This window comes from Thalassophryne amazonica, chromosome 11 (assembly GCF_902500255.1).
Source record: "Thalassophryne amazonica chromosome 11, fThaAma1.1, whole genome shotgun sequence".
In the NCBI taxonomy this organism is placed as follows: Eukaryota; Metazoa; Chordata; class Actinopteri; order Batrachoidiformes; family Batrachoididae; genus Thalassophryne; species Thalassophryne amazonica.
In genome coordinates this window covers 62923563-62947892 of record NC_047113.1, presented here as the reverse complement: position 1 = coordinate 62947892, position 24330 = coordinate 62923563, and the positions used below count along the sequence as shown (strand labels likewise).

General features: G+C 40.0%; 2 protein-coding genes and 2 long non-coding RNA genes across 4 annotated transcripts; 2 read left to right on the top strand and 2 right to left on the bottom strand.

The window, feature by feature from the left end:
* Window positions 1-3787: 3787 nt before the first annotated feature.
* LOC117520182 lies at window positions 3788-5749 on the bottom strand. Its single transcript, XM_034181500.1, has 4 exons — window positions 5384-5749; window positions 4912-5250; window positions 4474-4815; window positions 3788-4090 (listed from the first exon to the last, which is right to left on the bottom strand). Exons 1-4 carry the CDS (start codon window positions 5424-5426, stop codon window positions 3960-3962), a joined length of 855 nt encoding a protein of 284 aa, XP_034037391.1. The 5' UTR covers window positions 5427-5749; the 3' UTR covers window positions 3788-3959.
* A 6211-nt stretch (window positions 5750-11960) lies between these two features.
* LOC117520682 lies at window positions 11961-12406 on the top strand. Its single transcript, XR_004563730.1, has 2 exons — window positions 11961-12157; window positions 12189-12406. It is a non-coding gene; the product is annotated as an uncharacterized LOC117520682 (long non-coding RNA).
* On the bottom strand, window positions 12209-18271 carry LOC117520679. The gene is made up of 6 exons (XM_034181979.1): window positions 18103-18271; window positions 17628-17969; window positions 17190-17531; window positions 16675-16788; window positions 15760-15824; window positions 12209-12374 (listed from the first exon to the last, which is right to left on the bottom strand). The coding sequence occupies exons 1-6, from the start codon at window positions 18143-18145 to the stop codon at window positions 12228-12230; spliced, it is 1053 nt and encodes a 350-aa protein (XP_034037870.1). The 5' UTR covers window positions 18146-18271; the 3' UTR covers window positions 12209-12227.
* Window positions 13755-22694, top strand: LOC117520683. The gene is made up of 5 exons (XR_004563731.1): window positions 13755-13765; window positions 15709-15716; window positions 20351-20356; window positions 22204-22207; window positions 22558-22694. It is a non-coding gene; the product is annotated as an uncharacterized LOC117520683 (long non-coding RNA).
* Window positions 22695-24330: the final 1636 nt, after the last annotated feature.

Here is a 24330-nt window from a genome sequence, read left to right as displayed (position 1 = left end):
ATAATGCACCACTTTAATTTACAGGTAGCATTGGTTATAGTGGCATATAGCAGCCCAGTCTCATGTTTTGTTTTGGGGTTTTTTTTTCGTGCTCCTGTCACGAAATGAGTCAAATTTTTGTGACAGGGTTTTATTTAACTCACTATTACTAACCCTACTCCTTCCCCCAACCCTAACCATAACCCCCCGACCCCCCCCCCCCCCGCTTCACTTTTAATTTCATGCAAACATCACTGAATGAATTAGAATGAATTTGTGCTGCCGTGACGAAAATGAGGTGCTTTTCGTCACAATATCACGAACCAATAGATTAATGTATATTTCATGCTTCTGAATCACGACTTGCTGTGAGACCAGGTTGTAGCCATATAGGTAGTATTGGTATGCAGATAATATTGGTAATTTTCTTTTCTTGGTGATATTGGTAATACTGGCAGTGTTGGTGACTTTCTTTTGTAGGTAGTATGGGTAATCTTGTCTTATATTCATAGGCAGGCATGCACGTAACTTGTACTCATGGTGCTTCCGTGTGCTAAAAATAAATGATGCACAGCAGAAAACACAAGGAAATTGCTTCACAAGAGGAAAGCAATGACAGATTGTAAGAAAAGTGTTTCCCTCTGTGATGCATCAAAAATGTTTAGCACACACGACCACAATGAGTACCAGTTATGTGCAAACCCGTTCATAGGCTTATTCGTGTAGTCATATAGGGAGCCTGATTCAGTTGGAAGGTAGTTTGGTTGTCAACTAAGCAAAGGTTTAACCACTAATTTCCTGAATCCTCCTGTTGAGAGATATGAATGCCCTTGAGCAAGACACTATATATATATATATATATATATATATATATATATATATATATACCATGAAAATTCAGTAACGTATATGGTCAGTGAGAATTCCATGTCTAACTGGCGTGCATTATTTTTGTGTATACGCACACGTAATTCGGCGAGTTAAGTCACTGTTATAATCACTCTGGTCATCACCATAGCAACGCGCAAATCAGTTGGCACAGATCAGCTGTGTTTTGACAGGTGAATGACAGAAACGCGATAAAACATGGATTTCCAAGTGCATTTTAATATTTTTGGCCAAAATAAAACGTTTGAGGAATGGGATGAGGAGGAGAGCAAATGAGAAGAACAGCAAAAGCAACGGCATAAAGATTAAACATTCTGGACACACACCATTCCAACTCAATATACAAGCTTTGCTTAGGGCTTCTTCACACATATGTCGTATAAATAAATACAAATCATTGTGAATCATGGCAGAACAGCTCATATGAGTGAACCACAAAAACATCAAGCCGACATCTGGGATATGTGGTCGGGCAGGCATGAACAATCCCGCTGCAACGGTTTCGTGCACAAGTGTGCAGCAGGAACACAGTGCGAGCAGCTGGACTATGTGTAACCACATCGTGCAGCTGCTGTGGAAAAAAAAGGAAAAAAATATATGCCACCCATGGGATTTGAACCTGCAATTTACAAAAGCTCTGATTGCCAGCCAGAAACTTTACCACTGTGCTACCATCACTGTCCTATAAAAGATGTGGATAAATGCCTGAAATCAACAAGGAGATAGACGTATTTTAAAATAAAACCACACACCATAAAAACAACACCGCATTTTATTGAATCCCTCTTATGAAGCAAACAATAAAAATATGAACCATCTGTTCCTCTGTAGATGGCCTATGGTCACAGACGTACAGTCATGTAATGACATGAATGAAGCAGTGCACTCTTATGTCCACATATCCTGGGCTGGCATGTCCAGCCGGCCCCGCAAGTGTGTCCAGCCTGAGGCACATGTCCTGTGGACGGCGCGCCGTAGGATGGACATCGCGTCATGTGGAACAGAGCTCACCTGGGTGACGTGATATTCAGATCGCGCATTGCATGCTATAATCTGATGGTCCTTCTCACCTGGGGCAGCCTGTCAATGTGCGCGCTGTGTGCTCGCTCGCTGAAGCCCGAGCAACAGCGATATATGTTTTTGTGTATGTCCACGTGAGGACAGCAAGCAGACACACACGCGTCACAGTGGACAGTTATAAGTTCATGTCCATGCAAACACGGTACGTGTTCCCTAGCCATGACATCCAAAACCAGAGATCTCAACAGCTGCTGCTGCTGGCAGACACGCCCCCTGTCAGTTCAGCACACACACACACCAACATGTCACTCTCTGTTATGTGATCATTATTTTTTAGTTATTTGTTATGTTACTGTGTATGTAGGTAGTGTAGTACTTAGTAATATACCTGTCCTGGCTGTGGTCTCTGTGTTTGTACTGTGACACGTCGTGTGCACTGAGCTATCATATGTGTCTCTGGTCAGCAGCTGGGAGGCGCATCCCCGTGCTGTGTGCACTCTGATCTGGCTCTACGGCCCCGCATGTGTTCATGTCCGCTCCCCTCACGCCACGTGTGGGGGGGAGGGGAGGAGCATGTGCAAGACACATGCACCACGTGTGTTGCTTTTTGCAACGGCACATTCGTGAGGGCATTTAGACAAATTTCACATCCCGCTTGAAAGTGATCGTCTGCCGACTGTTTTTGTGATAACAGCGCGAATGGCCACATATTTTCTACGTGTCAAGCGAGCAGTGTTGCATGTTCATGTGAGTCAGCTGGAATTTGGCCGACACGTGCCGCAAGAAGAGATCAAATAAGCTGTCACAGGACATACTCTGTCTTTCAGCCGCTGATGTGCACAAATAGTAGGCGTTACACTGAAAAAAGTATAACCCTGCTTAAACTAAAAAAAAAAAAATTATGTCCAGATATCACATCTAATAATATTTGACTTCACATAATCTAAATTATTTCATTTCACAGAATCTAAATTATTTAACTTCCTATGACCTGATTATTTTATGTTGATGTAAACAATAATATTTCAATTGACTCTATCTAAATTCTTTGCCTTGATCCAAATTTTTAACGTTTTTGTTACTGAATCAAATTAATAAATTAAAACTGACCTAACATCTGGCCGGCTCTGAGAAGGCGAATGAGACTAGTGCAATGCACACGCGCAATTCACATTTGAGTCAAACTAAAAATATTAATTGCAGGTCATAAAGAAGAAGAAAACAATTGAGCGAACTAAAAAACTTTGTTTTGAGTCAATTGGATATATATTTAGTTCAGTTCAAATCAAACTTGATGGCACTAAATGTAAAGAAAATGAGTTTCACAATCAAATCAACATTTTTATTTTATCTTAAATGACAATTTAGTTCAAATGAACAACTGCATGTTACACTTTTTACAGTGTAGAGGCAGGTCCGATTTTACACAAATTGCATATGTTTCCTGCTTCGTTCGCAATTCGACCACATTCATACGATGTGTGAACGGGCCCTAATTTTATTAACACCCTTAAAAAATGTCAGTTACGTATTTTATAAACACTACTCAATCTAGAGCCTGTTGATCCCAACTGGCAACACGCTAGTTAATTTATTAATTTTATTAGCACAGTGGCTATGGTCAGGTTTACATTTAAGGTCTTTCCAAAAAAAAAAAAAAAAAGTAAATATTTATGCCAGTTAAAAAGCTCAGTTCCTTACATGTCCCAATATGGAGACCAGACTGGAATGTCAGGATCAGGTCTACTGTGGTTGAACATTAGTGAGCCAACACAACCATCAGTCCAAGGTTTGTTCCCAAACCTAGATTTTAACATTTAAATAATTAATTGATGGAATTAAAGTCACAATAGATGGCCACAATTTTTATCTTAAAAATTATTGTCTGCACTTCTGTTCAACTGCTAAATAAAACAGGATCACAGTGGTATGAAAACAGAATTGGGAAACAACAATGAACGTTGATCTGGAAGAAGATACAGCAATAATAGAATAATTTCTGAAACTCTATGTAATGAAATGTACAACCAACGATTGTAGCTGTAAAAAGAAGAAAATAAAATACATCAAGCCTATTTGATGAACTGACCTTTACGTGGGCAGAATTTTCCTTGATTGATGTAGAAAATAAGAACAGCATTCACAATCACACTGCAGGCCAACAGCACTCCAAGTACAAGAGCAACTAGGTCCAGTTCTGGTCCTAGAAAATAACCAAAGAGCCCGAATTAGGATTTTCAACTGAAGTGCGAAAAAATAATAAACAATTAAAGTCCTGAATACACACACAGGTTTTAGTAATATCTGTCATTCATTCTTGTTTTTGTGAACTGTTCACTCCAAACAGATTTACCATACAGGACCATACTGTTTGTATGGTTTAATAATCCATGTATATGAAGTCCAAGACATATTAAATGACGTGGAAATGTTCATGTATTGCTAACTTCACATTCTGAAGAAAACTACAAAATTACAAGTGTGTCCATACGGTTTAAATGTAAGCACATTTAATGTTCCTGCAAATGATTGAATATTTAATAATGATGTAGTATTTGTCATCTGTATACTAGTCTAAAGACATACTTATCTGTATTGTAGTTCCTTGTCCAAACAGGATCTTCCCACATGTGACCACAGCACAGTAGTACGTCCCAGAATCAGAGGGGTTCTGTATCGTTTTGGACAGACTGTAGACGCAGCTCCTTTCTTCACACTCAGCACTCGTGTGTCCGTCTGAGTAAATGTAGCCTGGATGAGGTTCTCCTGATGCAGCTCTGAACCAGTGCACAGTCCGTTCACCTGGACACTGAATTCTTTTTCCTTTGTTCTTGGAGAGAAGTGAACACTGGAGGTTTACTGAGGAACCCAGATGGACCGACTCAGTCTCTGGGTTTTGTTTTACAGAGAAAGATTTCATCCTGTAATCTGTGTGGTTAAATTAGAAAAAAATTACAAGTACATTTAAGTATGATGAAATCTGAGCGAGAAATACATATTTTAGGTACGTTTTTTTTTTTTTACCATTCACAGCCAAAAATGTGCTGCTAATCTTCATGTCTCCATATGTCACACTTATACATAAATAAGACGCTGCATCCTCTTTGCTGACATTGTTGATGGTTAGAAAATAGTTGCCAACTCCTTCAGTCAGTCTGAACTGTGAATTATTAAATTGTGCCCTCAGTGTTATTTTGCCGTACGTTCCTTCAACAACTGTTTCAGTTATAAATCCAGGAGTCTGTTTATACCACAAAAATAAAATTGTGTCTTTGGGGAGTGGACATGACAAACTGACAGAACCACCAACTTCAGCCACAGTCCAGGAGATCTGTTGAGGACTCTCTGAAGTTTGAATCAGAGCTGAAAAAAACAGCAACAAGAGCACTGTGAAAAATATCAACTTAATGAATATTACACAGTTGGTGTAAGTGTTCTATAATAAATAACTACGATTGTAATTATTCAATGCAAACTAGTTAAGAATTTGACTCACATACTGCACGAAGAAGACACAAAGCGAACAGTCTCCTGATCATTGTGGTAGAACAGTGTCGTGTTTCACGGCTGATGTCTTCACACCAAATGGAAAATTTGGTCTCAGGCTGACAGATACACAAACATTTGTAGACTTAAAAGGCAAATCATTGTGATTGGCTCAAACACAGACACGTGACTTCCTCCTAAATAAAGTAAGGTGTACGAGTGTGTGCGTGTGTGAGCACAGAATTTCTCCAGTCACAGCTAAAGAAGCCTAGAACATCTTCTCGGTTGTCTTTCCGCACTATTTGTTCCTTCTTGCACAGTGACTCAGTTTTTGAGAACTGTTTACTCCATACAGATTTACCACAGAGTGCCATACTGTTTGTATTTCTTCAAAATTTATATAAATAAAGTCCAAGACATATTCAATGAATAGGGTACCACAGTCTCATTTGAACCCTGTGTGATATCACAGGATTTGACCACTTAGCGGGACCGCCGCTCCCGATGTGCAATATATACACAGTATAACTTCACACGGATAAATGGTGTAGTGTTTTGTTTTCAGCTGCAATCACCGAAGCAGTCGCGAAAAGTTTTTGGTAAGTGTTAGCCTACACAGCTAACCAGAGTAGCTACGTTCTCTTGCCTGCAAAACCACCTTGACATGTTTGTTCTCTGGATCAGAAATAAACCACAGCACATATCCACTTTCCCACCGCATTGTGACTTTTTTTTTTCACTTTGTTTGCATGTAATTTGCCCAAAACCCATTGAAAATGCCGTGGTTGGTCCCCCGGAAGTAGAGAAATGACGTCATATTTTACCCCTTTCACGCCTGCTCTCAAACAAGACTGCGCTCCCCAATTGGAAAGGATCATGTATCCATTCCCTGACTCGTCTGAATAAAACTGATTATTTACAGGTGTTACACCAAAGGAAATCATTACTTATGCAACCCATGATCTTGGCTTTTAGATTTGTATTTAAAGGGTCCCTGCCACGCCATGACGTTTTTACATATTCTTGAAGATTGCATTTTAAATGGCACAAAAAAATAAAATGTGTGAAATACCAAGGAGCCCAATACTTTTCAAGAGTGTGTGTGTGTGTGTGTGTGTGTGTGTGTGTGTGTGTGTGTGTGTGTGTGTGTGTGTGTGTGTGTGTGTGTGTGTGTGTGTGTGTGTGTGTGTGTGTGTGTGTGTGTGTGTGTGTGTGTGTAACAGGGTTAATGTTGTATTTGATTCCACTCCACTTTTCATTTGGGTTTATGTTTCTGTGTAGGCTCCCAGTTGTCCAGGTGGTTTTCATAGTAGAGAAGCTTGAATCTTCGACTGGACTGGGTTGCTTGACGCGAGGACGTTTAGCTTCAAATCGTAGAAGCTTCCTCAGCTAAAATTCTTGCTCTGGTGGTCTGACTTCTGTCTTGACTCTTGTAGATTGATCGGTAAATCAAGAGCTTTGCTCCTCTGGTCAGCTCTCTCTTCACCATGACAGTCCGATACAGCGACCGCATCACTGCAGATGCTGCACCGATCTGTCTGTCGATCTCATGCTCCATCCGTCCCTCACTTGTGAACAAGACTCTGAGATACTTAAACTCCTCCACTTGAGGTAAGGACACTCCACCGTCCTGAAGAGGGCAAGGCACCTTTTTCCGGTCAAGAACCATTGCCTTGGATTTGGAGGTGCTGATTTTCATCCCAGATGCTTCACACTCCACTGCAAACCACCCCAGTGCACGCTGAAGTTCCTGATTTGATGAAGCCAACAGAACCACATCATCCGCAAACAGCAGAGATGAGATTCTGTGGTTCTCAATCTGGACCCCCTCTACACCCTGGCTGCGCCTCAAAATTCTGTCCATAAAGGTAATGAACAGAACCGGTGACAAAGGGCAGCCCTGCCAGAGGCTGACGTGCACTGGAAACAGGTTTGACTTACTATTGGCAATGTGAACCAAGCTCCTGCTGCGGTGGTACAGGGACCGGATAGCCATTAGCAAAGGACCCCGGACCCCGTACTCCCGGAGCACCCTCCACACGGTGCCTCGAGAGACATGGTTGAACGCTTTCTCCAGATCCACAAAGCACATGTGGACTGGTTGGACGAACTCCCATGAACCCTCGAGCACCTGATGGAGGGTGGAGAGCTGGTCCAGTGTGCCGCAACCCGGAGGAAACTGCACTGCTGCTCCTGAATCCGAGGCTCGACTATCATTCGAATTCTCCTGTCCAGTACTCTGGAATAGACCTACCGGGGAGGCTGAGGAGTGTGATCCCCCTGTAGTTGGAACACACCCTCCGGTCCCCCATCTTAAACAGATGGACCACCACCCCGGTCTTCCAATCCAGAGGCACTGTCCCCGACCACCACGCGATGTTGCAGAGGCGTGTCAACCAAGACAGTCCCACAACATCCAGAGACTTAAGGTACTCAGGACCGATTTCATCCATGCCAGGAGCCTTTCCACCAAGAAGCTTTCTGACCACCTCTGTGACTTCGGCGTGGGTGATGGATGAGCCCACCTCTGAGTCCCTAGCCTCTGCCTCCTCTTCAGAAGACATGATGATGGGATTGAGGAGATCCTCAAAGTATGCCTTCCACCACCCAACAACATCCCCAGTCAGGGTCAACAGCTCCCCACCAGCACTATAGACAGTGTTGGCGGAGAGCTGCTTCTGCCTCCTGAGGCGTCGGACGGTTTGCCAGAATTTCTTCGAGGCCAACCGATAGTCCTCCTCCATGGCCTCCCGAACTCCTCCCAGACCCAAGTTATCACACAGGCTGCAGCCTGGGGTCCCACTTATCAACAAAGACAAGTAGGACTCCTTCTTCAGGTTGACAGCATCCCTTACTTCTGGCATCCACCACCGGGTGCGGCGATTGCCATCACGACAGGCACCAGAGACCTTGCGACCACAGCTACGAGCGGCTGCATTGACAATGGAGGTGGAGAACATGGTCCACTCAGACTCCATGTCTCCAACCTCCCCCGGGATCTGAGAGAAGCTCTCCCAGAGGTGGGAGTTGAAGACCTCGCCAACAGAGGGTGCCACCAGTCATTCCCAACAGACCCTCATGACACATTTGGGCCTGCCAGGTCTGACCGGCTTCCTCCCCTCTCAGTGGATCCAACTCACCACCAGGTGGTGACCGGTCGACAGCTCAGCCCCTCTCTTCACCCGAGTGTCCTAGACACGTGGCCTAAGGTCAGATGATACAACTACAAAGTCGATCATCGACCTCCGGCTCAGGGTGTCCTGGTGCCACGTGCACTTATGGACACCCTTGTGCTCGAACATGGTGTTTCGTGATGGACAAACTGTGGCTAGCACAGAAGTCCAACAACTGAACACCACTTGGGCTCAGATCGGGGAGGCCGTGCTTCCCAATCACCCCCTCCAGGTCTCACTGTCACCGCCCATGTGGGCGTTGAAGTCCCCCAGGAGAACAATGGAGTCCCCAGTCAGAGCACTATCTAGTACCCCTCCCAGGGACTCCAAGAAGGTCAGGTACTGTGCACTGCCGCTCGGCCCATAATCCAAGACAACCATGAGAGTCCTATTCCTGACCCGAAGGCGTAGGGACACAACCGTCTCGTTCACCGACTGAACTCCAACACATGGCGTCCAGTCGTGGGCACAGTTCCGATAATCCGATAATTATCGAAGATAATGTTTTCATTATCGGTTTATCTTTTTAGATAATTTTAAAAACCATTATCGGACTAATCATCTTGCGATAAATTTTTCTCCAATAATTTTTAGACTGATAACATGGTAAATAAAGCTGAACAGCTACAAATATTTATAAAACTTAAAATCAGTTGAGCACCTACCTGTTAAATGTTTCATAGCTGATGTGTGGTTCTACTCTCTGTAAAACAGAGAAGACCTGCTTTAAGAAGAAACCGCTCTATCCTCTGCAGGCAAAGGACAACTGGTCCCCCCCCCCCCAAAAAACTAATTTCTTTTAACCCCATACAGATACGCGGGCAATATCACCCAAGTTATCCAGCGGCATACATTTTTAACTTATGGTTCAACTTTTAACCAAACTAAATTAATGTCATGTCAGATGATGAAAATGTCAGATATATGTTTTAGTTTTAAAGGAATACGCTATTTTTTAAGGTTTTAATGTGGATATATGCTGTACCCAACAGTGCATTATGGGTAGGATAGGGTAATCTCAGTACGTTCATGACTTGAGAAATGCATTTGAAACACTCTGATCAGGCTCTACGAACAACAGCATTAAACTCTAGTGCCTAAAACTCTTGTGAATATATTCTCTGGGTTTATAGACATTGTTATTGTGTCTGCGGTTATTAAATTCCACACATCTTAAATGTGGTAGACACGGATTATCTGGAATTTTGTTTTGGCAGGTTTTCAAGGTCTCTACTGCCATCTACTAGCCAGTAGTGTTCATTCACCCTATTGACGTATCCCATAATCCCTTGCATGCCAGAGTCGCTGCAGTCAAACATCATACAGAGAATCAACACGATGACAGTTGTAAATTAATAGTATACTACAAAAATGTATTTTTTATGCTTTTCATCACGTTAATAAGAGACTGCTACTGACACCCTGAAAACTTGCTAAAACAATTATAACAAATAATCCGTGTCTGTTACATTTAATTTACGTGGAATTTAATAAATGCAAACCGAATTTCAGACATATTATATATTAGTCTCGAACAAAGAGGACAAACAGTGTTGTAAAGAACAATAATCAAGACATTAAAGAGCAAACTTCACTTTCCCCCAGAACGACATGATCAGGAAGTGAGTGTAGCTCACAGCAGCTCCCATTGAAAATAACGGAGAGACAGCCTGTGATTCTCACATGTTTACATAAAATAAACACAATAACAACGTCTAAAAACCCAGAGAATATATTCACGAGAGTTTTAGGCACAATATAAAAATAGTATTATGTTGCGATGTTAATGGTGTTGTCTGTGTGCGGCGGTTAAAGTGCAGCGTGATGAGAGCATCTCAATGCCATTCTCAATGTTACTGAGATCTCGCAGTTTTCTTCGAAGTTTTGTGGGATTTGAAACATCAATAGGGCGAATAGCCAACATTTGTGTCAAGACAATATTGAGTGCATGTTTTACAATATCATAAAACGTGCGCACATCATAAAATGTGCGCACAATATCATAAAATGAGCGCACATTCTCTCCACATGTAAAACATTTTGCGATGACACTTCCAGGGCTCCATAAAAATGCCTGTTTTTACAAATAAAAAAATGGAATATGTTACAAAAGCACGTTTATCTGTAAACACCAACACACGTCACATTAACGTGTTGGTTTACATAATGAATGACTGAACCAATCAGTGTTTAGCAGAGGCACATTTTACCCAGAATCCTTTTATCCTATTTATAAATCAAAACCATAAGTCAGCACTGCTTTATTTTCCAAGACCTCTGCCTGATCGGAGCGTTGTGATTGGGTAGAGAGCTGGTCCCTTCCCCTTCCCCATCTCCAAGGTGCTCAATTCGGTGGCGGTTCTTCTCCAGCTGCACAGAGCCCTGTGGGTCCACCCGTCGTTCCACGTGAGTCGAGTCAAACCTGTGAAGACCAGCCCACCTGGTTTGTGGATGGCAGCCCTGTCTTCACTGTTCGCTGCCAAGAAATGATAAGGTCAAAATAATCACGAATTGTGTACGCAGTCAGTGCATGCCATAGTTGTTTATCAGCAAGAAAAATAATAATTTTGAACTTTGCCCCAGCGACCTTAACCTCTGATAAAACAGGTCCCTTCAGGGCAGTTCGGCAGTTGACTGTTATCCACATATCAAGTTTAGTGGAAATCAGCCAAAGGACCTGGGAGCTGTAGGGGAATTAACAGATAAACATTTTACCTCTGACCACGATGGCCTTGACATTTCCAAAACAAACCCCTTATGGTTAATTCTGGGATCAACCTACTTTCACATAAACTGTTTGGTGGAAATTGTCCCAAAAAGCTCAGAAGAGGAATGAAACAAAATAATTGATTAAGGATTATGTCAGCACAATTATGGCATCCAGAAGAGGTTGAAAGTGCTTTATTGAATCATTGAACTCACATTATAATATTTTTTCTGACAGTATTCAGTGACTGTAATCAATTTCTACAGTGAAATTTTCCATGTTACATCAGGTTGGCAAAGCTTTGTTAACCCTCTGGGGTCCAAGGGCATTTTTTGGACAGTTCACTTGCCTGGCATAAATGTTTTATTATTGCTGTTAACAGCTCCCCCTGCATCCTACAATCAACTTTTATGTCTCTTTTTTCAGGACAACCTGTACGTTCAAAATATATATGCCATAGTTGTATTTTATAAGTGTAAGAAATAATTTTCCACACACATTTATTCAAAACACACAGCAAACTATAATAAACTAGTAACACATCACTCCTAAAAACAATCTTTGGTGTGTCACGTGAGGTGAATCTGCCCTACAATTGGATTTTGGAAAACCATGTAACGGTGAACAAATTCTGATTGGACACTCACATTGTCAAGTCATCACACGGCTTCTATGAGGAGTACAAAGATGGTGGACGGTGGCTCAAACGTCAGTGGAGTTATTTATAATTTAGTAAAGCTTGGTCTCAACCGTCGTATACGCGTCGGCCCCAGAGAGTTAAAAAAAACTGCTGCAGAAACCATTAAGTGCTGCACGTTTTGTGCACATTCACAATCTTTGGTTTATTCCTGCTAATAAATGTATTCAACATAAAATAAGTTTGCAGGTCATTAAGTTGTGACTTGTGTGCACAGCTGAAGCTTAAACTCTATGAGGAGCGTGGACGCCATGTGCACGTGCAGATGCTGCTCTGCTTAAAAAGTGCTTTGGTTCTGGCTGTGGTGAAGTCTCACAGCAGAATACGTGCACTCTTGTTGTGACTCTGTCTTCCTCCTCTTGCTTTTTGCAGGTTTTGTGGAGAAACGTAGAGTTACGTAGCTCTCTGCCTCCAGTTCACCAACCTGAAAATAATAATAGTGTGTTAAAAAGAATTATATAGATATTTAAAATGGAGCAGATACATGATTTGAGGTCAATGTTTGAATGTACTTTATGGTCCGTTATGAAAATTCTTGATAACTTTTACCTCAGCTGCACATGAATAATTTATGATGGTGAACAATTACCAAATATTGCATGACTAATTAAAGGAGAAAGTGTCAGAATGAACACAACATGTGAGAGATGTATGAAACAAAACCTATCCTGCAATTGAAAATCAGAAAATAAGCAAACGTATGATTTATTTATTCATTCACTTTACATCTGCCTTATTTTCTGGAGTATAAGTTCCACCTATGAAAAAATAACTCTTGAAGAAGAAACATTTGTATAAGTCACACCCATTTTCTGATTTATCAAGGCTTTCAATTTGGATTTTTGTTTGTTGTTGTACTTTTTTATTATTGGAGATTATTTTGTTGAGTGCTTTCAATACACTCACCTGTCACTTTATTAGGTACACCACTGCAATTGTTTAACACAACTAGCTAACTAGAAGCACTCAGAGAGTACAAACCTCTGCCAAGGCCATGGGGTCACTGACGCCATAACATCTACACGCTGTGGAATCACTGAACCTAAAAAGTCTAACAATGATGTTTGCTCAGTAGTAAAAAAAAAGTTTCATCTGCTGTGACTGGATAGCATGTATCCTTAGCACTTAGCATCACAGTTTATTGCAACTTGCACCTTTCCCAGAAGCTACTGTCATCTGAGCACTGACATTGATATTGCATGTGCTTATAGACAAAAACAAATAAGAGACTAAATTCAATTTATTATTTAACTAAATCTGCTGTGACTGGATAGCATGTATCCTTAGCACTTAGCATCACAGTTTATTGCAACTTGCACCTTTCCCAGAAGCTACTGTCATCTGAGCACTGACATTGATATTGCATGTGCTTATAGACAAAAACAAATAAGAGACTAAATTCAATTTATTATTTAACTAAACTGCAAATATATGAATTTTTTAACATTTATGAAACACTTCTCTAAACAAGGCCATAGGGTCACTGACCCTAAAGAGATTCCCTCCTTGGCACAGTGATCTATTTCTTTTTGTCTCTTTCTCTAAAATTGTATATAATAATCATTAGATTATTAATATATAAACAAAAATAAATTTAAGAAATATTACAATTTGAAAACAAACGCACCCGAACGTGATGACAGCTGCAACTGCTTAATGCTAACTCTTAACATTGAAAAAGCCATAGACATGCTAACGCGTTAGCATTGGGATCCAGATCGTGATCCGGATCACCACTAAAATTGAATCACTTGTTCCTCTTGTCATTTCCAACCACTCCACAAAATTTCATCAAAATCTGTTCAAAACTTTTGAGTTATCCTGCTGACAGACAGACAAACAAACAAACGTGACCAAAAACATAACCTCCTTGGCGGAGGTAATAATCCAATCACATGGAGATAACTCGAGGCATTTAGGCATCTAGACGTGGTGAAGATGACTTACTGAAGTTCAAACCGAGCATCAGAAGAGAGGAAGAAAGGCAATTTAAGTGATTTTTTTTTTTAATGTGGCACAATTGTTGGTGCCAGATGGGCTTTTTATGGTTTGTAGTAATGATGGACTAAAATATGCAGACAGGAAAAAGTGTCATTTATTGGCTAAGCCATGTGAAAACAGTACAACAGTTTGTGAGGTCCCAGGTGTGCAAAAGAGTATCCCAAAGATAGATAGATATCATGGAGATCAAATTGCCAATAAGCTGGACAAACTAGATGAGAACAGGGAATATCCAGAGATCACAAAAATACTCACATAGAATGTCGGAGAAGACAAAGAGAATGAACCGGTAGGTGACAACTGAACAGCTTAAATACCAAAAAGACTAATGATGACAGGTGCATGAGTCCGAACATCAGCCACACGTGGAAAATAAACAGAACAAAAGGTGACAAAGAACAAATCAGACAATAACTGGTGATAACGAACACAACGGACAACAAAAGGGTGAGTTGGGAATAAATAATCACAATAAACCAAACCTAACCACAGAAGAGGAGAAATAATACAGAACTGACTTAAAACTCAGAAGTGAACAAAAAGCAACGGTGTTGAAACCAACCCAAAAACTAAGAATGAAATCTGAAGGTGAACAACAAACAGAGCTAATACAAAGACAAAACCTTAAATCCAGAACTATAACAGAAATATGATGTGGAACTCAGACTAATACAGTAGTGTTCAGAATAATAGTAGTGTTATGTGACTAAAAAGATTAATCCAGGTTTTGAGTATATTTCTTATTGTTACATGGGAAACAAGGTACCAGTAGATTCAGTAGATTCTCACAAATCCAACAAGACAAAGCATTCATGATATGCACACTCTTAAGGCTATGAAATTGGGCTATTTGTAAAAAAAAAAAAAAAAAAAAAAGTAGAAAAGGGGGTGTTCACAATAATAGTTGCATCTGCTGTTGAGGCTACAAACTCAAAACTATTATGTTCAAACTGCCTTTTTAGCAATCCTGTGAATCACTAAACTAGTATTTAGTTGTATAACCACAGTTTTTCATGATTTCTTCACATCTGCGAGGCATTAATTTTGTTGGTTTGGAACCAAGATTTTGCTCGTTTACTAGTGTGCTTGGGGTCATTGTCTTGTTGAAACACCCATTTCAAGGGCATGTCCTCTTCAGCATAAGGCAACATGACCTCTTCAAGTATTCTGAACACTACTGTAAGTGCGCACGTGAAATGAATGAAAAGACACCGTGACACAGACTGGGGACTGAACAGAAACAGAATAATTAACAAGCAAGGGACTTGACACAGCACATACACCAGACACAGAAGCATTGCACCCAACACACACAACAGGCCAGGGAGGACACACCCTCACACATAGGAGACATGGAGGAGGCGCACATGTAACCGCCACAGGGTTTCCAGACGATGGTCAGAAAAAGAGAAGATGTCCAGTGAGCATCAGTTGTGTGCATAAAAATGCCTTGTTGGTGTCAGATTAGAATGGGCAGACTGGTTGACTGGGCGACTGTAGACCAAGATCCCTGAGGAATATTTCCATCAATTTGTTGAATCTATGGCAAAATGAAAGCAGTTCTGTAGGTAAAAGTGGGTTCAACCCAGGACTAGCAAGGTGTACCTAATAAAGTGGCCATGGAGTGCAGTTATTTTATGTTTAATAAAGGGGTGATTTTTTTCAGGATATAAATCACACTGGGGTTTAAGGCGCAGGACCTCCCAAACTAATAAAAAATGAATGAATTAATAATAATAAGTCAACTAATACTCCAGAAAATATGGTAGTTTTGTGCTCAATATAAAATGTATTCAAAGGCAAATTACTAGATCAGTTGATTGATCAGCAGTTGACTCTTCATGTCCAAGTTGATGGGAAGAACTTCTTGCTCCTGTTAATGAAAGTAAAGGAAGTGTATAAATACTGTGACTGTGCTGTTGTCATCATCTCTTTCTGATATAAACAAAAAGCATTGATATACACAATTTGATCAAAAGTGCTCAGAGACACGACACATCACCTAGATTTTAAAATATCTGGTCTCAATTGATTTGCCATAAATCTTTCCTACATATTAGCATCACAGAGCAGGTAGATCGGGGGGTTGGATTTCTGGTCACATACACCTGTGTGTCGTTCAACAAGGCACAGCATCTGCATTGTTTCAATTCACCCAGATGTAAGCGAATTCTAGCCTTGACTGGGGAAGTATCAGAGTCTATGATAGACTGGGGTCCCGTCCAAGAGGAGTTGTGGTGCATCATCCACATCACGCTACAAAATACGGAGATAATCACCTGCACTAATGAGGCTCAGGGTCAATATGGGACTAAGTTCTTCTACCCTGATGTTAAATATTGCTGCTTAGGCAAAGAATTGAGGAGGCTTTTGTCACCTCTATAGCAACAAAATTGTGTATAATTCATTTATTTATTTTATTACCACAATGGCAATTGTCAGGTTTACATTTAAGGTCTTTCAAAAAAAAGCATCTGTTAATCTTTTATGCCAGTTAAGAAATTCAGTTCCTTAGATGTCCAAGTGAACCAACAACACAACCATCAGTCCAAGATCACAGTGGTATGAACATAGAATTGGGAAACAATGAACGTCGATCTGGAAGAAGGTACAGCAATAATAGAATAATTTCTGAAAGTCGATATGTAATGAAATGTACAACCAAAGATTATAGCTGTAAAAAGAAGAAAATAAAATACATCAAGCCTATTTGATGAACTGACCTTTACGTGGGCAGAATTTTCCTTGTTTGATGTAGAAAATAAGAACAGCATTCACAATCACACTGCAGGCCAACAGCACTCCAAGTACAAGAACAACTAGGTCCAGTTCTGGTCCTAGAAAATAACCAAAGAGCCCGAATTAGGATTTTCATCCAAAAAATAATAAACAATTAAAGTCCTGAATACACACACGGGTTTTAGTAATATCTGTCATTCATTCTTGTTTTTGTGAACTGTTCACTCCAAACAGATTTACCACACAGGACCATACTGTTTGTATGGTTTAATAAGTCATGTATATGAAGTCCAAGACATATTAAATGATGTGGAAATGTTTATGTGTCGATAACCTCACTATCTGAAGAAAACTGGCTATAAAAATTACAGTTTAGTTGCTATAATGAAGTGCGTCCATACGGTTTAAGTTTAAGCACATTTAATGTTCCTGCAAATTATTGAATATTTAATAATGATGAAGTATTTGTTGATTGTTTTCAGGAATCATAAAGACATACTTATCTGTATTGTAGTTCCTTGTCCAAACAGGATCTTCCCACATGTGACCACAGCACAGTAGTACGTCCCAGAATCAGAGGGGTTCTGTATCGTTTTGGACAGACTGTAGACGCAGCTCCTTTCTTCACACTCAGCACTCGTGTGTCCGTCTGAGTAAATGTAGCCTGGATGAGGTTCTCCTGATGCAGCTCTGAACCAGTGCACAGTCCGTTCACCTGGACACTGAATTCTTTTTCCTTTGTTCTTGGAGAGAAGTGAACACTGGAGGTTTACTGAGGAACCCAGATGGACCGACTCAGTCTCTGGGTTTTGTTTTACAGAGAAAGATTTCATCCTGTAATCTGTGTGGTTAAATTAGAAAAAAATTACAAGTACATTTAAGTATGATGAAATCTGAGCGAGAAATACATATTTTAGGTACGTTTTTTTTTTTTTACCATTCACAGCCAAAAATGTGCTGCTAATCTTCATGTCTCCATATGTCACACTTATACATAAATAAGACGCTGCATCCTCTTTGCTGACATTGTTGATGGTTAGAAAATAGTTGCCAACTCCTTCAGTCAGTCTGAACTGTGAATTATTAAATTGTGCCCTCAGTGTTATTTTGCCGTACGTTCCTTCAACAACTGTTTCAGTTATAAATCCAGGAGTCTGTTTATACCAGACAAAAAATCTTATCATGTTTTTGGGGAGTGGACATGACAAACTGACAGAACCACCAACTTCAGCCACAGTCCAGGAGATCTGTTGAGGACTCTCTGAAGTTTGAATCAGAGCTGAAAAAAACAGCAACAAGAGCACTGTGAAAAATATCAACTTAATGAATATTACACAGTTGATGTTATTGTTATATAATAAATAACTACGATTGTAATTATTCAATGCAAACTAGTTAAGAATTTGACTCACATACTGCACGAAGAAGACACAAAGCGAACAGTCTCCTGATCATTGTGGTAGAACAGTGTCGTGTTTCACGGCTGATGTCTTCACACCAAATGGAAAATTTGGTCTCAGGCTGACAGATACACAAACATTTGTAGACTTAAAAGGCAAATCATTGTGATTGGCTCAAACACAGACACGTGACTTCCTCCTGAATAAAGTAAGGTGTGTATGTGTGTGTGTGTGAGTGCGTGCGTGCGCGCGTGCACTTGAGCAAGCACAGAATTAATCCAATCTCAGCTACAGAAGCCTATAACTTCTCCAGGGTTGTCTTTGTGGCTTTCCTCACTCTTTTTTTTCTTGCACAGTGACTCCATTTTTGATAACTGTCTCCTCCACACAGATTTACCATAGAGTGCCATATTGTTTGTATTTCTTAATAACTGGTGTCAGTAAAGTCCAAGACATATTCATTGACTTGAAATGTTCATGTATCCATCCCCTGACCCATCTGAAGAAAACTGGTAATAAAACTTAGGATTTACAGGAATTATACCAAAGGAGACCATTAATTAGTGAATGGTGCATACTGATGCACTATTGTGTACATAGGGCATTACACAAGTATGCTTTATATTTCCTTTCTTAAAGTGCATATTTCTATTTTATTACATTGCTTTGTTATATTCTATTGTTCTTACTAGCATGCTTATTTTATATTATTTCATTTTGTTGCTTTTTGTATTTTAAATGGCATAAACAAATTAAAATGTGTGAAATACCAAGAAGTGTGTGTGTGTGTGTGTGTGTGTGTGTGTGTGTGTGTGTGTGTGTGTGTGTGTGTGTGTGTGTGTGTGTGTGTGTGTGTGTGTGTGTGTGTGTGTGTGTGTGTGTGTGTGTGTGTGTGTGAGAGAGAGAGAGAGAGAGAGAGGGTGGTCCTTATTTTGCAAAGTTTTGAAATTTAATACTCTGAAGACCCCTGAATAGGTTCCAATCAATGAGAAAACATGCTGTGAAAAATTTTGTTTGTATAAATTAATTTTTAGAGTTAGCTTAAAAGCACTGAAATTTTGCTATTTTCATGCTATGTATATAACACTATACAAACTAAAGCTTGAAAAAACAACTGTGGCGGCCAACTTGATTTTCTAAGTAAGTGCCAGGAAGATTCATCAGGTTGGGGCACCATTAAGCCTTAGTTTGTGTTGTGTCGCAGAAAATAGTAAAATTTCAGTGCTTTTGAGCTACCTCTAAAAATTAATTTATACATACAAAATTTTACACAGCATGTTTTCTCATCAATTGGAACCTATTCAGGGGGTCAGAGTATTGATTTTCAAAACCCTTCAAAATAAAGACCACCCTGGTGTGTGTGTGTGTGTGTGTGTGTGTGTGTGTGTGTGTGTGTGTGTGTGTGTGTGTGTGTGTGTGTGTGTGTGTGTGTGTGTGTGTGTGTGTGTGTGTGTGTGTGTGTGTGTGTGTATTTTTTGGTTTATGTCCCTGCTGTCTGTCCCGGTGTTTTTTAATATCTAGCTGTGCAATCTCAGTTTTGTTTTTATCTTACAGTTATTTCAATTTTGGTTAAGTTTGTGTTCTAGAAATTGTTTCTGGGTCCATCCATGTAACCTTTTAGCTGTTTTTAGTTCTATTTTATTCTTGAAGTGTATATCAAATTTCACTCTTGTTTCTAAGTGTTACAGAGGTTTAGGTTTATTTCTAATTGTCCTACTTTGGTTTTATTCCAATGGCTTGTCAGTTTGACCCTACTCCCTGTTTTACTTTGACAGTCTTCTCTGTTCTTGATTTGTTTGTTTTCTTCCTGTTTGCGTTCGCACATGAACTCAGTCATCAGTGCATCTGCTATCAATTTTAGTCACCTCCCAGTCTATTTAAACTCTGCTCCTCAGATTCCTGGTTGCTGTATTTTTTTTTTTTTTTTTTTTTTTTTTTTTTGAAATCGTCTTTCTGTGTGTTTTATGTCTTCCAAGTCAGGTGTCCTGGTTTAGACGTGTATTTTCTTTTGTGGCCTTTAACCCTGCTGTTTGATTTTTGGACGTTGTTGTTGTATGGCTGGGGGTGCCTGGCTGCCTTTTGTTTCTGTCTTCTGTTCTGTCTTTTGTTTTTCCTTCCAGGTGGCTTGCGTCAGGACTGAGTGGCTGTGTGGCTGAGCTATCAGGACCTCACCCTGATCACCTGAGGCTGGTCATGTGCAGCTCGTCAGGACTCACAGCTGTGGTGCATCTACATGGATTGGAGCATGGTTGTATTTAAGTCTGGAGTACACAGTGTGTATTTGCCAGAGACTCGACCTTGTGACCAGACGGGTGAGATCGTCGTCTTGAGAGCCATCTCATTATCATGGATGCAGAGACCGTCCAGGTTTGATGCCATGGTCTGTGAAAGAGGTGGGGGTGAGGTCTCACGCTCATCAGCACACTTCCTGAGGTACGTTAGGTTTTGTGACTAACATTAGTACAGTCAGTAAATGTGGTGTCCCTCACACCGTATTATATTGAGCTGTTATGTTAGTCGTTTATTCAGCTTCCACTGCAATGAAGAATGTGAACTGGGTGTTCCATGCCTGCAGGGTGGGAAGCTGATTAGTGATTAAGCCAGGAAGTGTTTGCTGTTTATGTACACCTTTGAGTGGTCTCTCTGTGTGTGGAGTGTGGACTCACATGATGGTTTCTTCTTTCACAGACTCGGTTTGTCGCGGCCACCTGGGGGGTGTCGGTGGGGTCCTTGGGTCCGAACTGTTTCTGGCTCCGGACCGTTTGTGCAGCTGGGAGCGCACCGTATTACCACCTCGCCAGTCCGCGCACTTATTTGTTTGTATCTTGCACATCACTGTTATGTTATTAAATTCAGTTATCCTTTGTACCGTGCTCTGCTTATTTCATACTGGGTCCTTCAAACGCTGGTCGGTTCTCCGTCCTGCGTCCGACACATAACAGTTGTGCTTTGAACAGTGAGCACCTGTGTATGACCTTGAACTGAAACTGGCTTAAAGAAAACTGAACAAATCCTGTTCGTTCTCTGTATTTGGGGTCCCACAGAACACAACCACAAGTGTGGTTGCAGATGCGTGCAGATGCCATCAATTACTCATGAAGTTTAGGGTAGAACTAATTTTTGGTGGTGAACAATCAAAACGGTTCCTTGTCTCGTTCTATAAGTGTACATACATTTATTCTGTGTAGACACACACATGCACACACACACACACAAATTCTAAGATGAGCTGTTTTCCTGAGGATTAGTTTTACTGTTGAACAAGTACAGTGCTCACAGTCATTCCAAAATAATGATAAACCTCAAAGCAGAATGTTTAACAGAGGAAAAGTGAGATTTAACTTTCTCTGGGGAATATGTATGTAGAATAATTATGCAATTAAATGAATAAACTAATATCTGCCTATCACATTTATTTTAATTTAATAGAGTAAACATATAAGTGTGTATATATACACATATTAACAAATCAACACTTCTGACATTGTGTTCTGTAATTCTGCTGTTTGATTTTTGGATTTTGTTTTGAAGTGAGCACCCACGTATGACCTTGAAATAAAACTGGCTGAAGGAACACTGAACAAATCCTGCTGGTTCTCTGCATTTGGGGTACCATCAAAACACAACTACAACTATCTGTATGTGTGTGTGTGTGTGTGTGGATGCCATCAAATAAATGGTTGTGGTCGTGCATGCACACACACACACAGCGTGCAGAATTATTAGAAAAGTTGGTTTCCTGAGGATTAATTTTATTGGAAAAGTGAGGCTTAACTTTTTCTCTGGGGAATATGTGGGTAGAATTATTATGCAAATGAAAAAAACTAAAATCTTCCTATCACATTTACAGTAAGTGTATAAACAATAAACTCAAAATTAACAAATCAACACTGATATTTCAAAAATATTCACTGACCAATATAGCCACGATTCTTTTTAGTAACTGCCTTCTCAGCCTCCCAAATGCAGTTCAAAGACGTGTTTCCTCTCACTGAACATCTCACCTTTTAAGAAGGGCCCATGAGTTCTCAGTACAAAAAGTCATCACTGTGTCCTCTTTGAGGACTTTGTTGACCAGCCAAGCAGTGGAGTAGTTGGATGCATGTGATGGAGTGTTGTCCTGCATAAACGTCACGACCTTCTTGAATGATGCAGTCTTTTTCCTGTACCATTGCTTGTAGGAAATATCTTCTAAGAGCTGGCAGTAGGCTTCAGAGTTGATTTGTTGAGTCAATTTTCTATCCAAAAAGGACCAACTACCACACACTGTATCATAGGCTGTATCAGCCCCCTCCTCCACCTTGCTGGCATCTTACTCAAAGTTGTGCCGTGTGTACACTTGCTAATCCAGCCATGGCCCATCCATCTAATCCATCAAAGGTCTCTGCCATTTCATCTGTCCATAAAACCTTTGAAAATTTTGTTTTTTAGATGTTTCTTGGCCCTATCTTGACATTTCAACTTGAGTCTTGTTCACTGGTGGTCCTGTTTCAGCCTTCCTTTCCTTGGCCATGTCTCTGAGCACTGAACACCTTGTGCTTCTGGACACTCCAGATAGGCCACAGTTCTGGAATATCATGGTCTTGGAAGATGCTTTCCTGGTAGTGTCACATTTAATTCTTAAGTCTTTTTCAGTTAATTTGCATCTTTTCCATACATTTATTTTGTCCCCCATTGGCTGCTGGCAGAAAATGTTTGATTGCATAGTTTAGCTATTTCAAGAGTACTGAATCCCTCTAAAATCCCTCTTGTTTGTTTTTTTATTAATTTGCAAAACTTAAAAAAAAAATATTTTTCATGTTGTCATTATGGGGTGTTGTATGATTTTGGGGGGACTAAGGCTGTAACATAAAATGTGGAAAAAGTGAAGCACTGTGAATAGTTTCTGGATGTACTGTAAATGAACCATTGCAGTTATGTGAAGTAACTTCTCATCTTACGAACTAAGAAATTGTACGGCCCTCTTTTGGTGTGTCTGAAAATACAGGATTCATCCAGGTGTGAATATTGTGTGTGTGTATATATATATATATATATATATATATATATATATATATATATATATATATATATATATATATATATATATATATATAATATACTGTAAGGTCAGACATACACACCAGTACACCCCCCTCCTCCCTTTCACAAATTGAACCATTACCTTCCCATGCATTCATATTGGCAAACTAAGTAAAAATGTAGCTGTAACTCATGTTGGTATTGGCAACTGACACCACACACCTGTATGAATGTTTCCCTACCTGTACAGAACATATGCAGTAAAACCTGTGAAATAATTTTTTGTTGTTTTGTCTCCCAAAGTTCTTACCAGTGCGATCTCTGGTGGTCTTTGTTGTCATTGTTTTTGTTTGTTTGTTTTTTGGCACTTTTTAATAACAAATGAAGGTCTACTTTTTTCTCTTTTTTTTTTGTCATGGACTCTTGCAGAGGCAGGCCAGCAAAGCATTATGTGTTAGCCTAGATATTGTCAAAATAACAGCCATATTTGACAACTTTATTTCAAGCACTTATGTATTATTTCTTGACCTTTATTTATTGCAATGAAATTTACTTCTGTACTCATTTTTAACCTCTAACCTCAGTGACCTTGATGCGAATGACTCACCTTCAGTAAATTTGATGTTATCTGGGCAAATCCGAAACCTCTTACATATGTGTGCTACGTTTGTTTAACATCAGTGTAAAAAATATCATTTTGACCTTGACCCTGCCAAATCAGACCCTTTCAGCTCTGGAATTGATTCCCATCCATACATCAACTTTTTGGTTAAAATCAGCCCAAGGACCTGAGAGCTGTAAGGGAGCAAACAGATAAACCAAATGCATGATGTTTGACCACAATAACGCTGACCTTTGCCAAAACAAACCTCTTAAAGGCAATTCTGGGGTCATTCCAAGTGGCTCAGAGGAGTAGTAGAACAAACAAACATTTCTCAAGTTAATGTTTAATTAATGATCATGAGCAGAACCATCAGAGAAAAAACCTCAACTGCAGATGTGCACAATCTGCAAAACTGTTTTGACATCTTTTAAATTCTACAAAAAGAAACACTATCAAAGTAAATGTTTCTTTTATTAAAATGTGACATTTGCATTTTCAGGAATTTTTCTGCACAGTTCTGGCATTTAGTAAAGATGACTGTGCTTTATTGACTCCATTTAACTAAAAAAAAAAAAAAAATTCACTGAAAATTCACTGACTGTAATCAGCTTCTG

What these genes read in the sequence shown, in the direction of transcription:
- LOC117520679 (XM_034181979.1), bottom strand. Translation starts at nt 18,145, where the DNA reads ATGATCAGGAGACTGTTCGCTTTGTGTCTTCTTCGTGCAGTAT. An exon ending in GTGTCTTCTTCGTGCAGTAT is followed by an intron (nt 17,970 to 18,102) that starts GTGAGTCAAATT and finishes TGTTTTTTTCAG; the next exon opens with CTCTGATTCAAACTTCAGAG. An exon ending in CACATTTTTGGCTGTGAATG is followed by an intron (nt 17,532 to 17,627) that starts GTAAAAAAAAAA and finishes TTAACCACACAG; the next exon opens with ATTACAGGATGAAATCTTTC.
- LOC117520182 (XM_034181500.1), bottom strand. Translation starts at nt 5,426, where the DNA reads ATGATCAGGAGACTGTTCGCTTTGTGTCTTCTTCGTGCAGTAT. An exon ending in CACATTTTTGGCTGTGAATG is followed by an intron (nt 4,816 to 4,911) that starts GTAAAAAAAAAA and finishes TTAACCACACAG; the next exon opens with ATTACAGGATGAAATCTTTC. An exon ending in AGGAACTACAATACAGATAA is followed by an intron (nt 4,091 to 4,473) that starts GTATGTCTTTAG and finishes GTTATTTTCTAG; the next exon opens with GACCAGAACTGGACCTAGTT.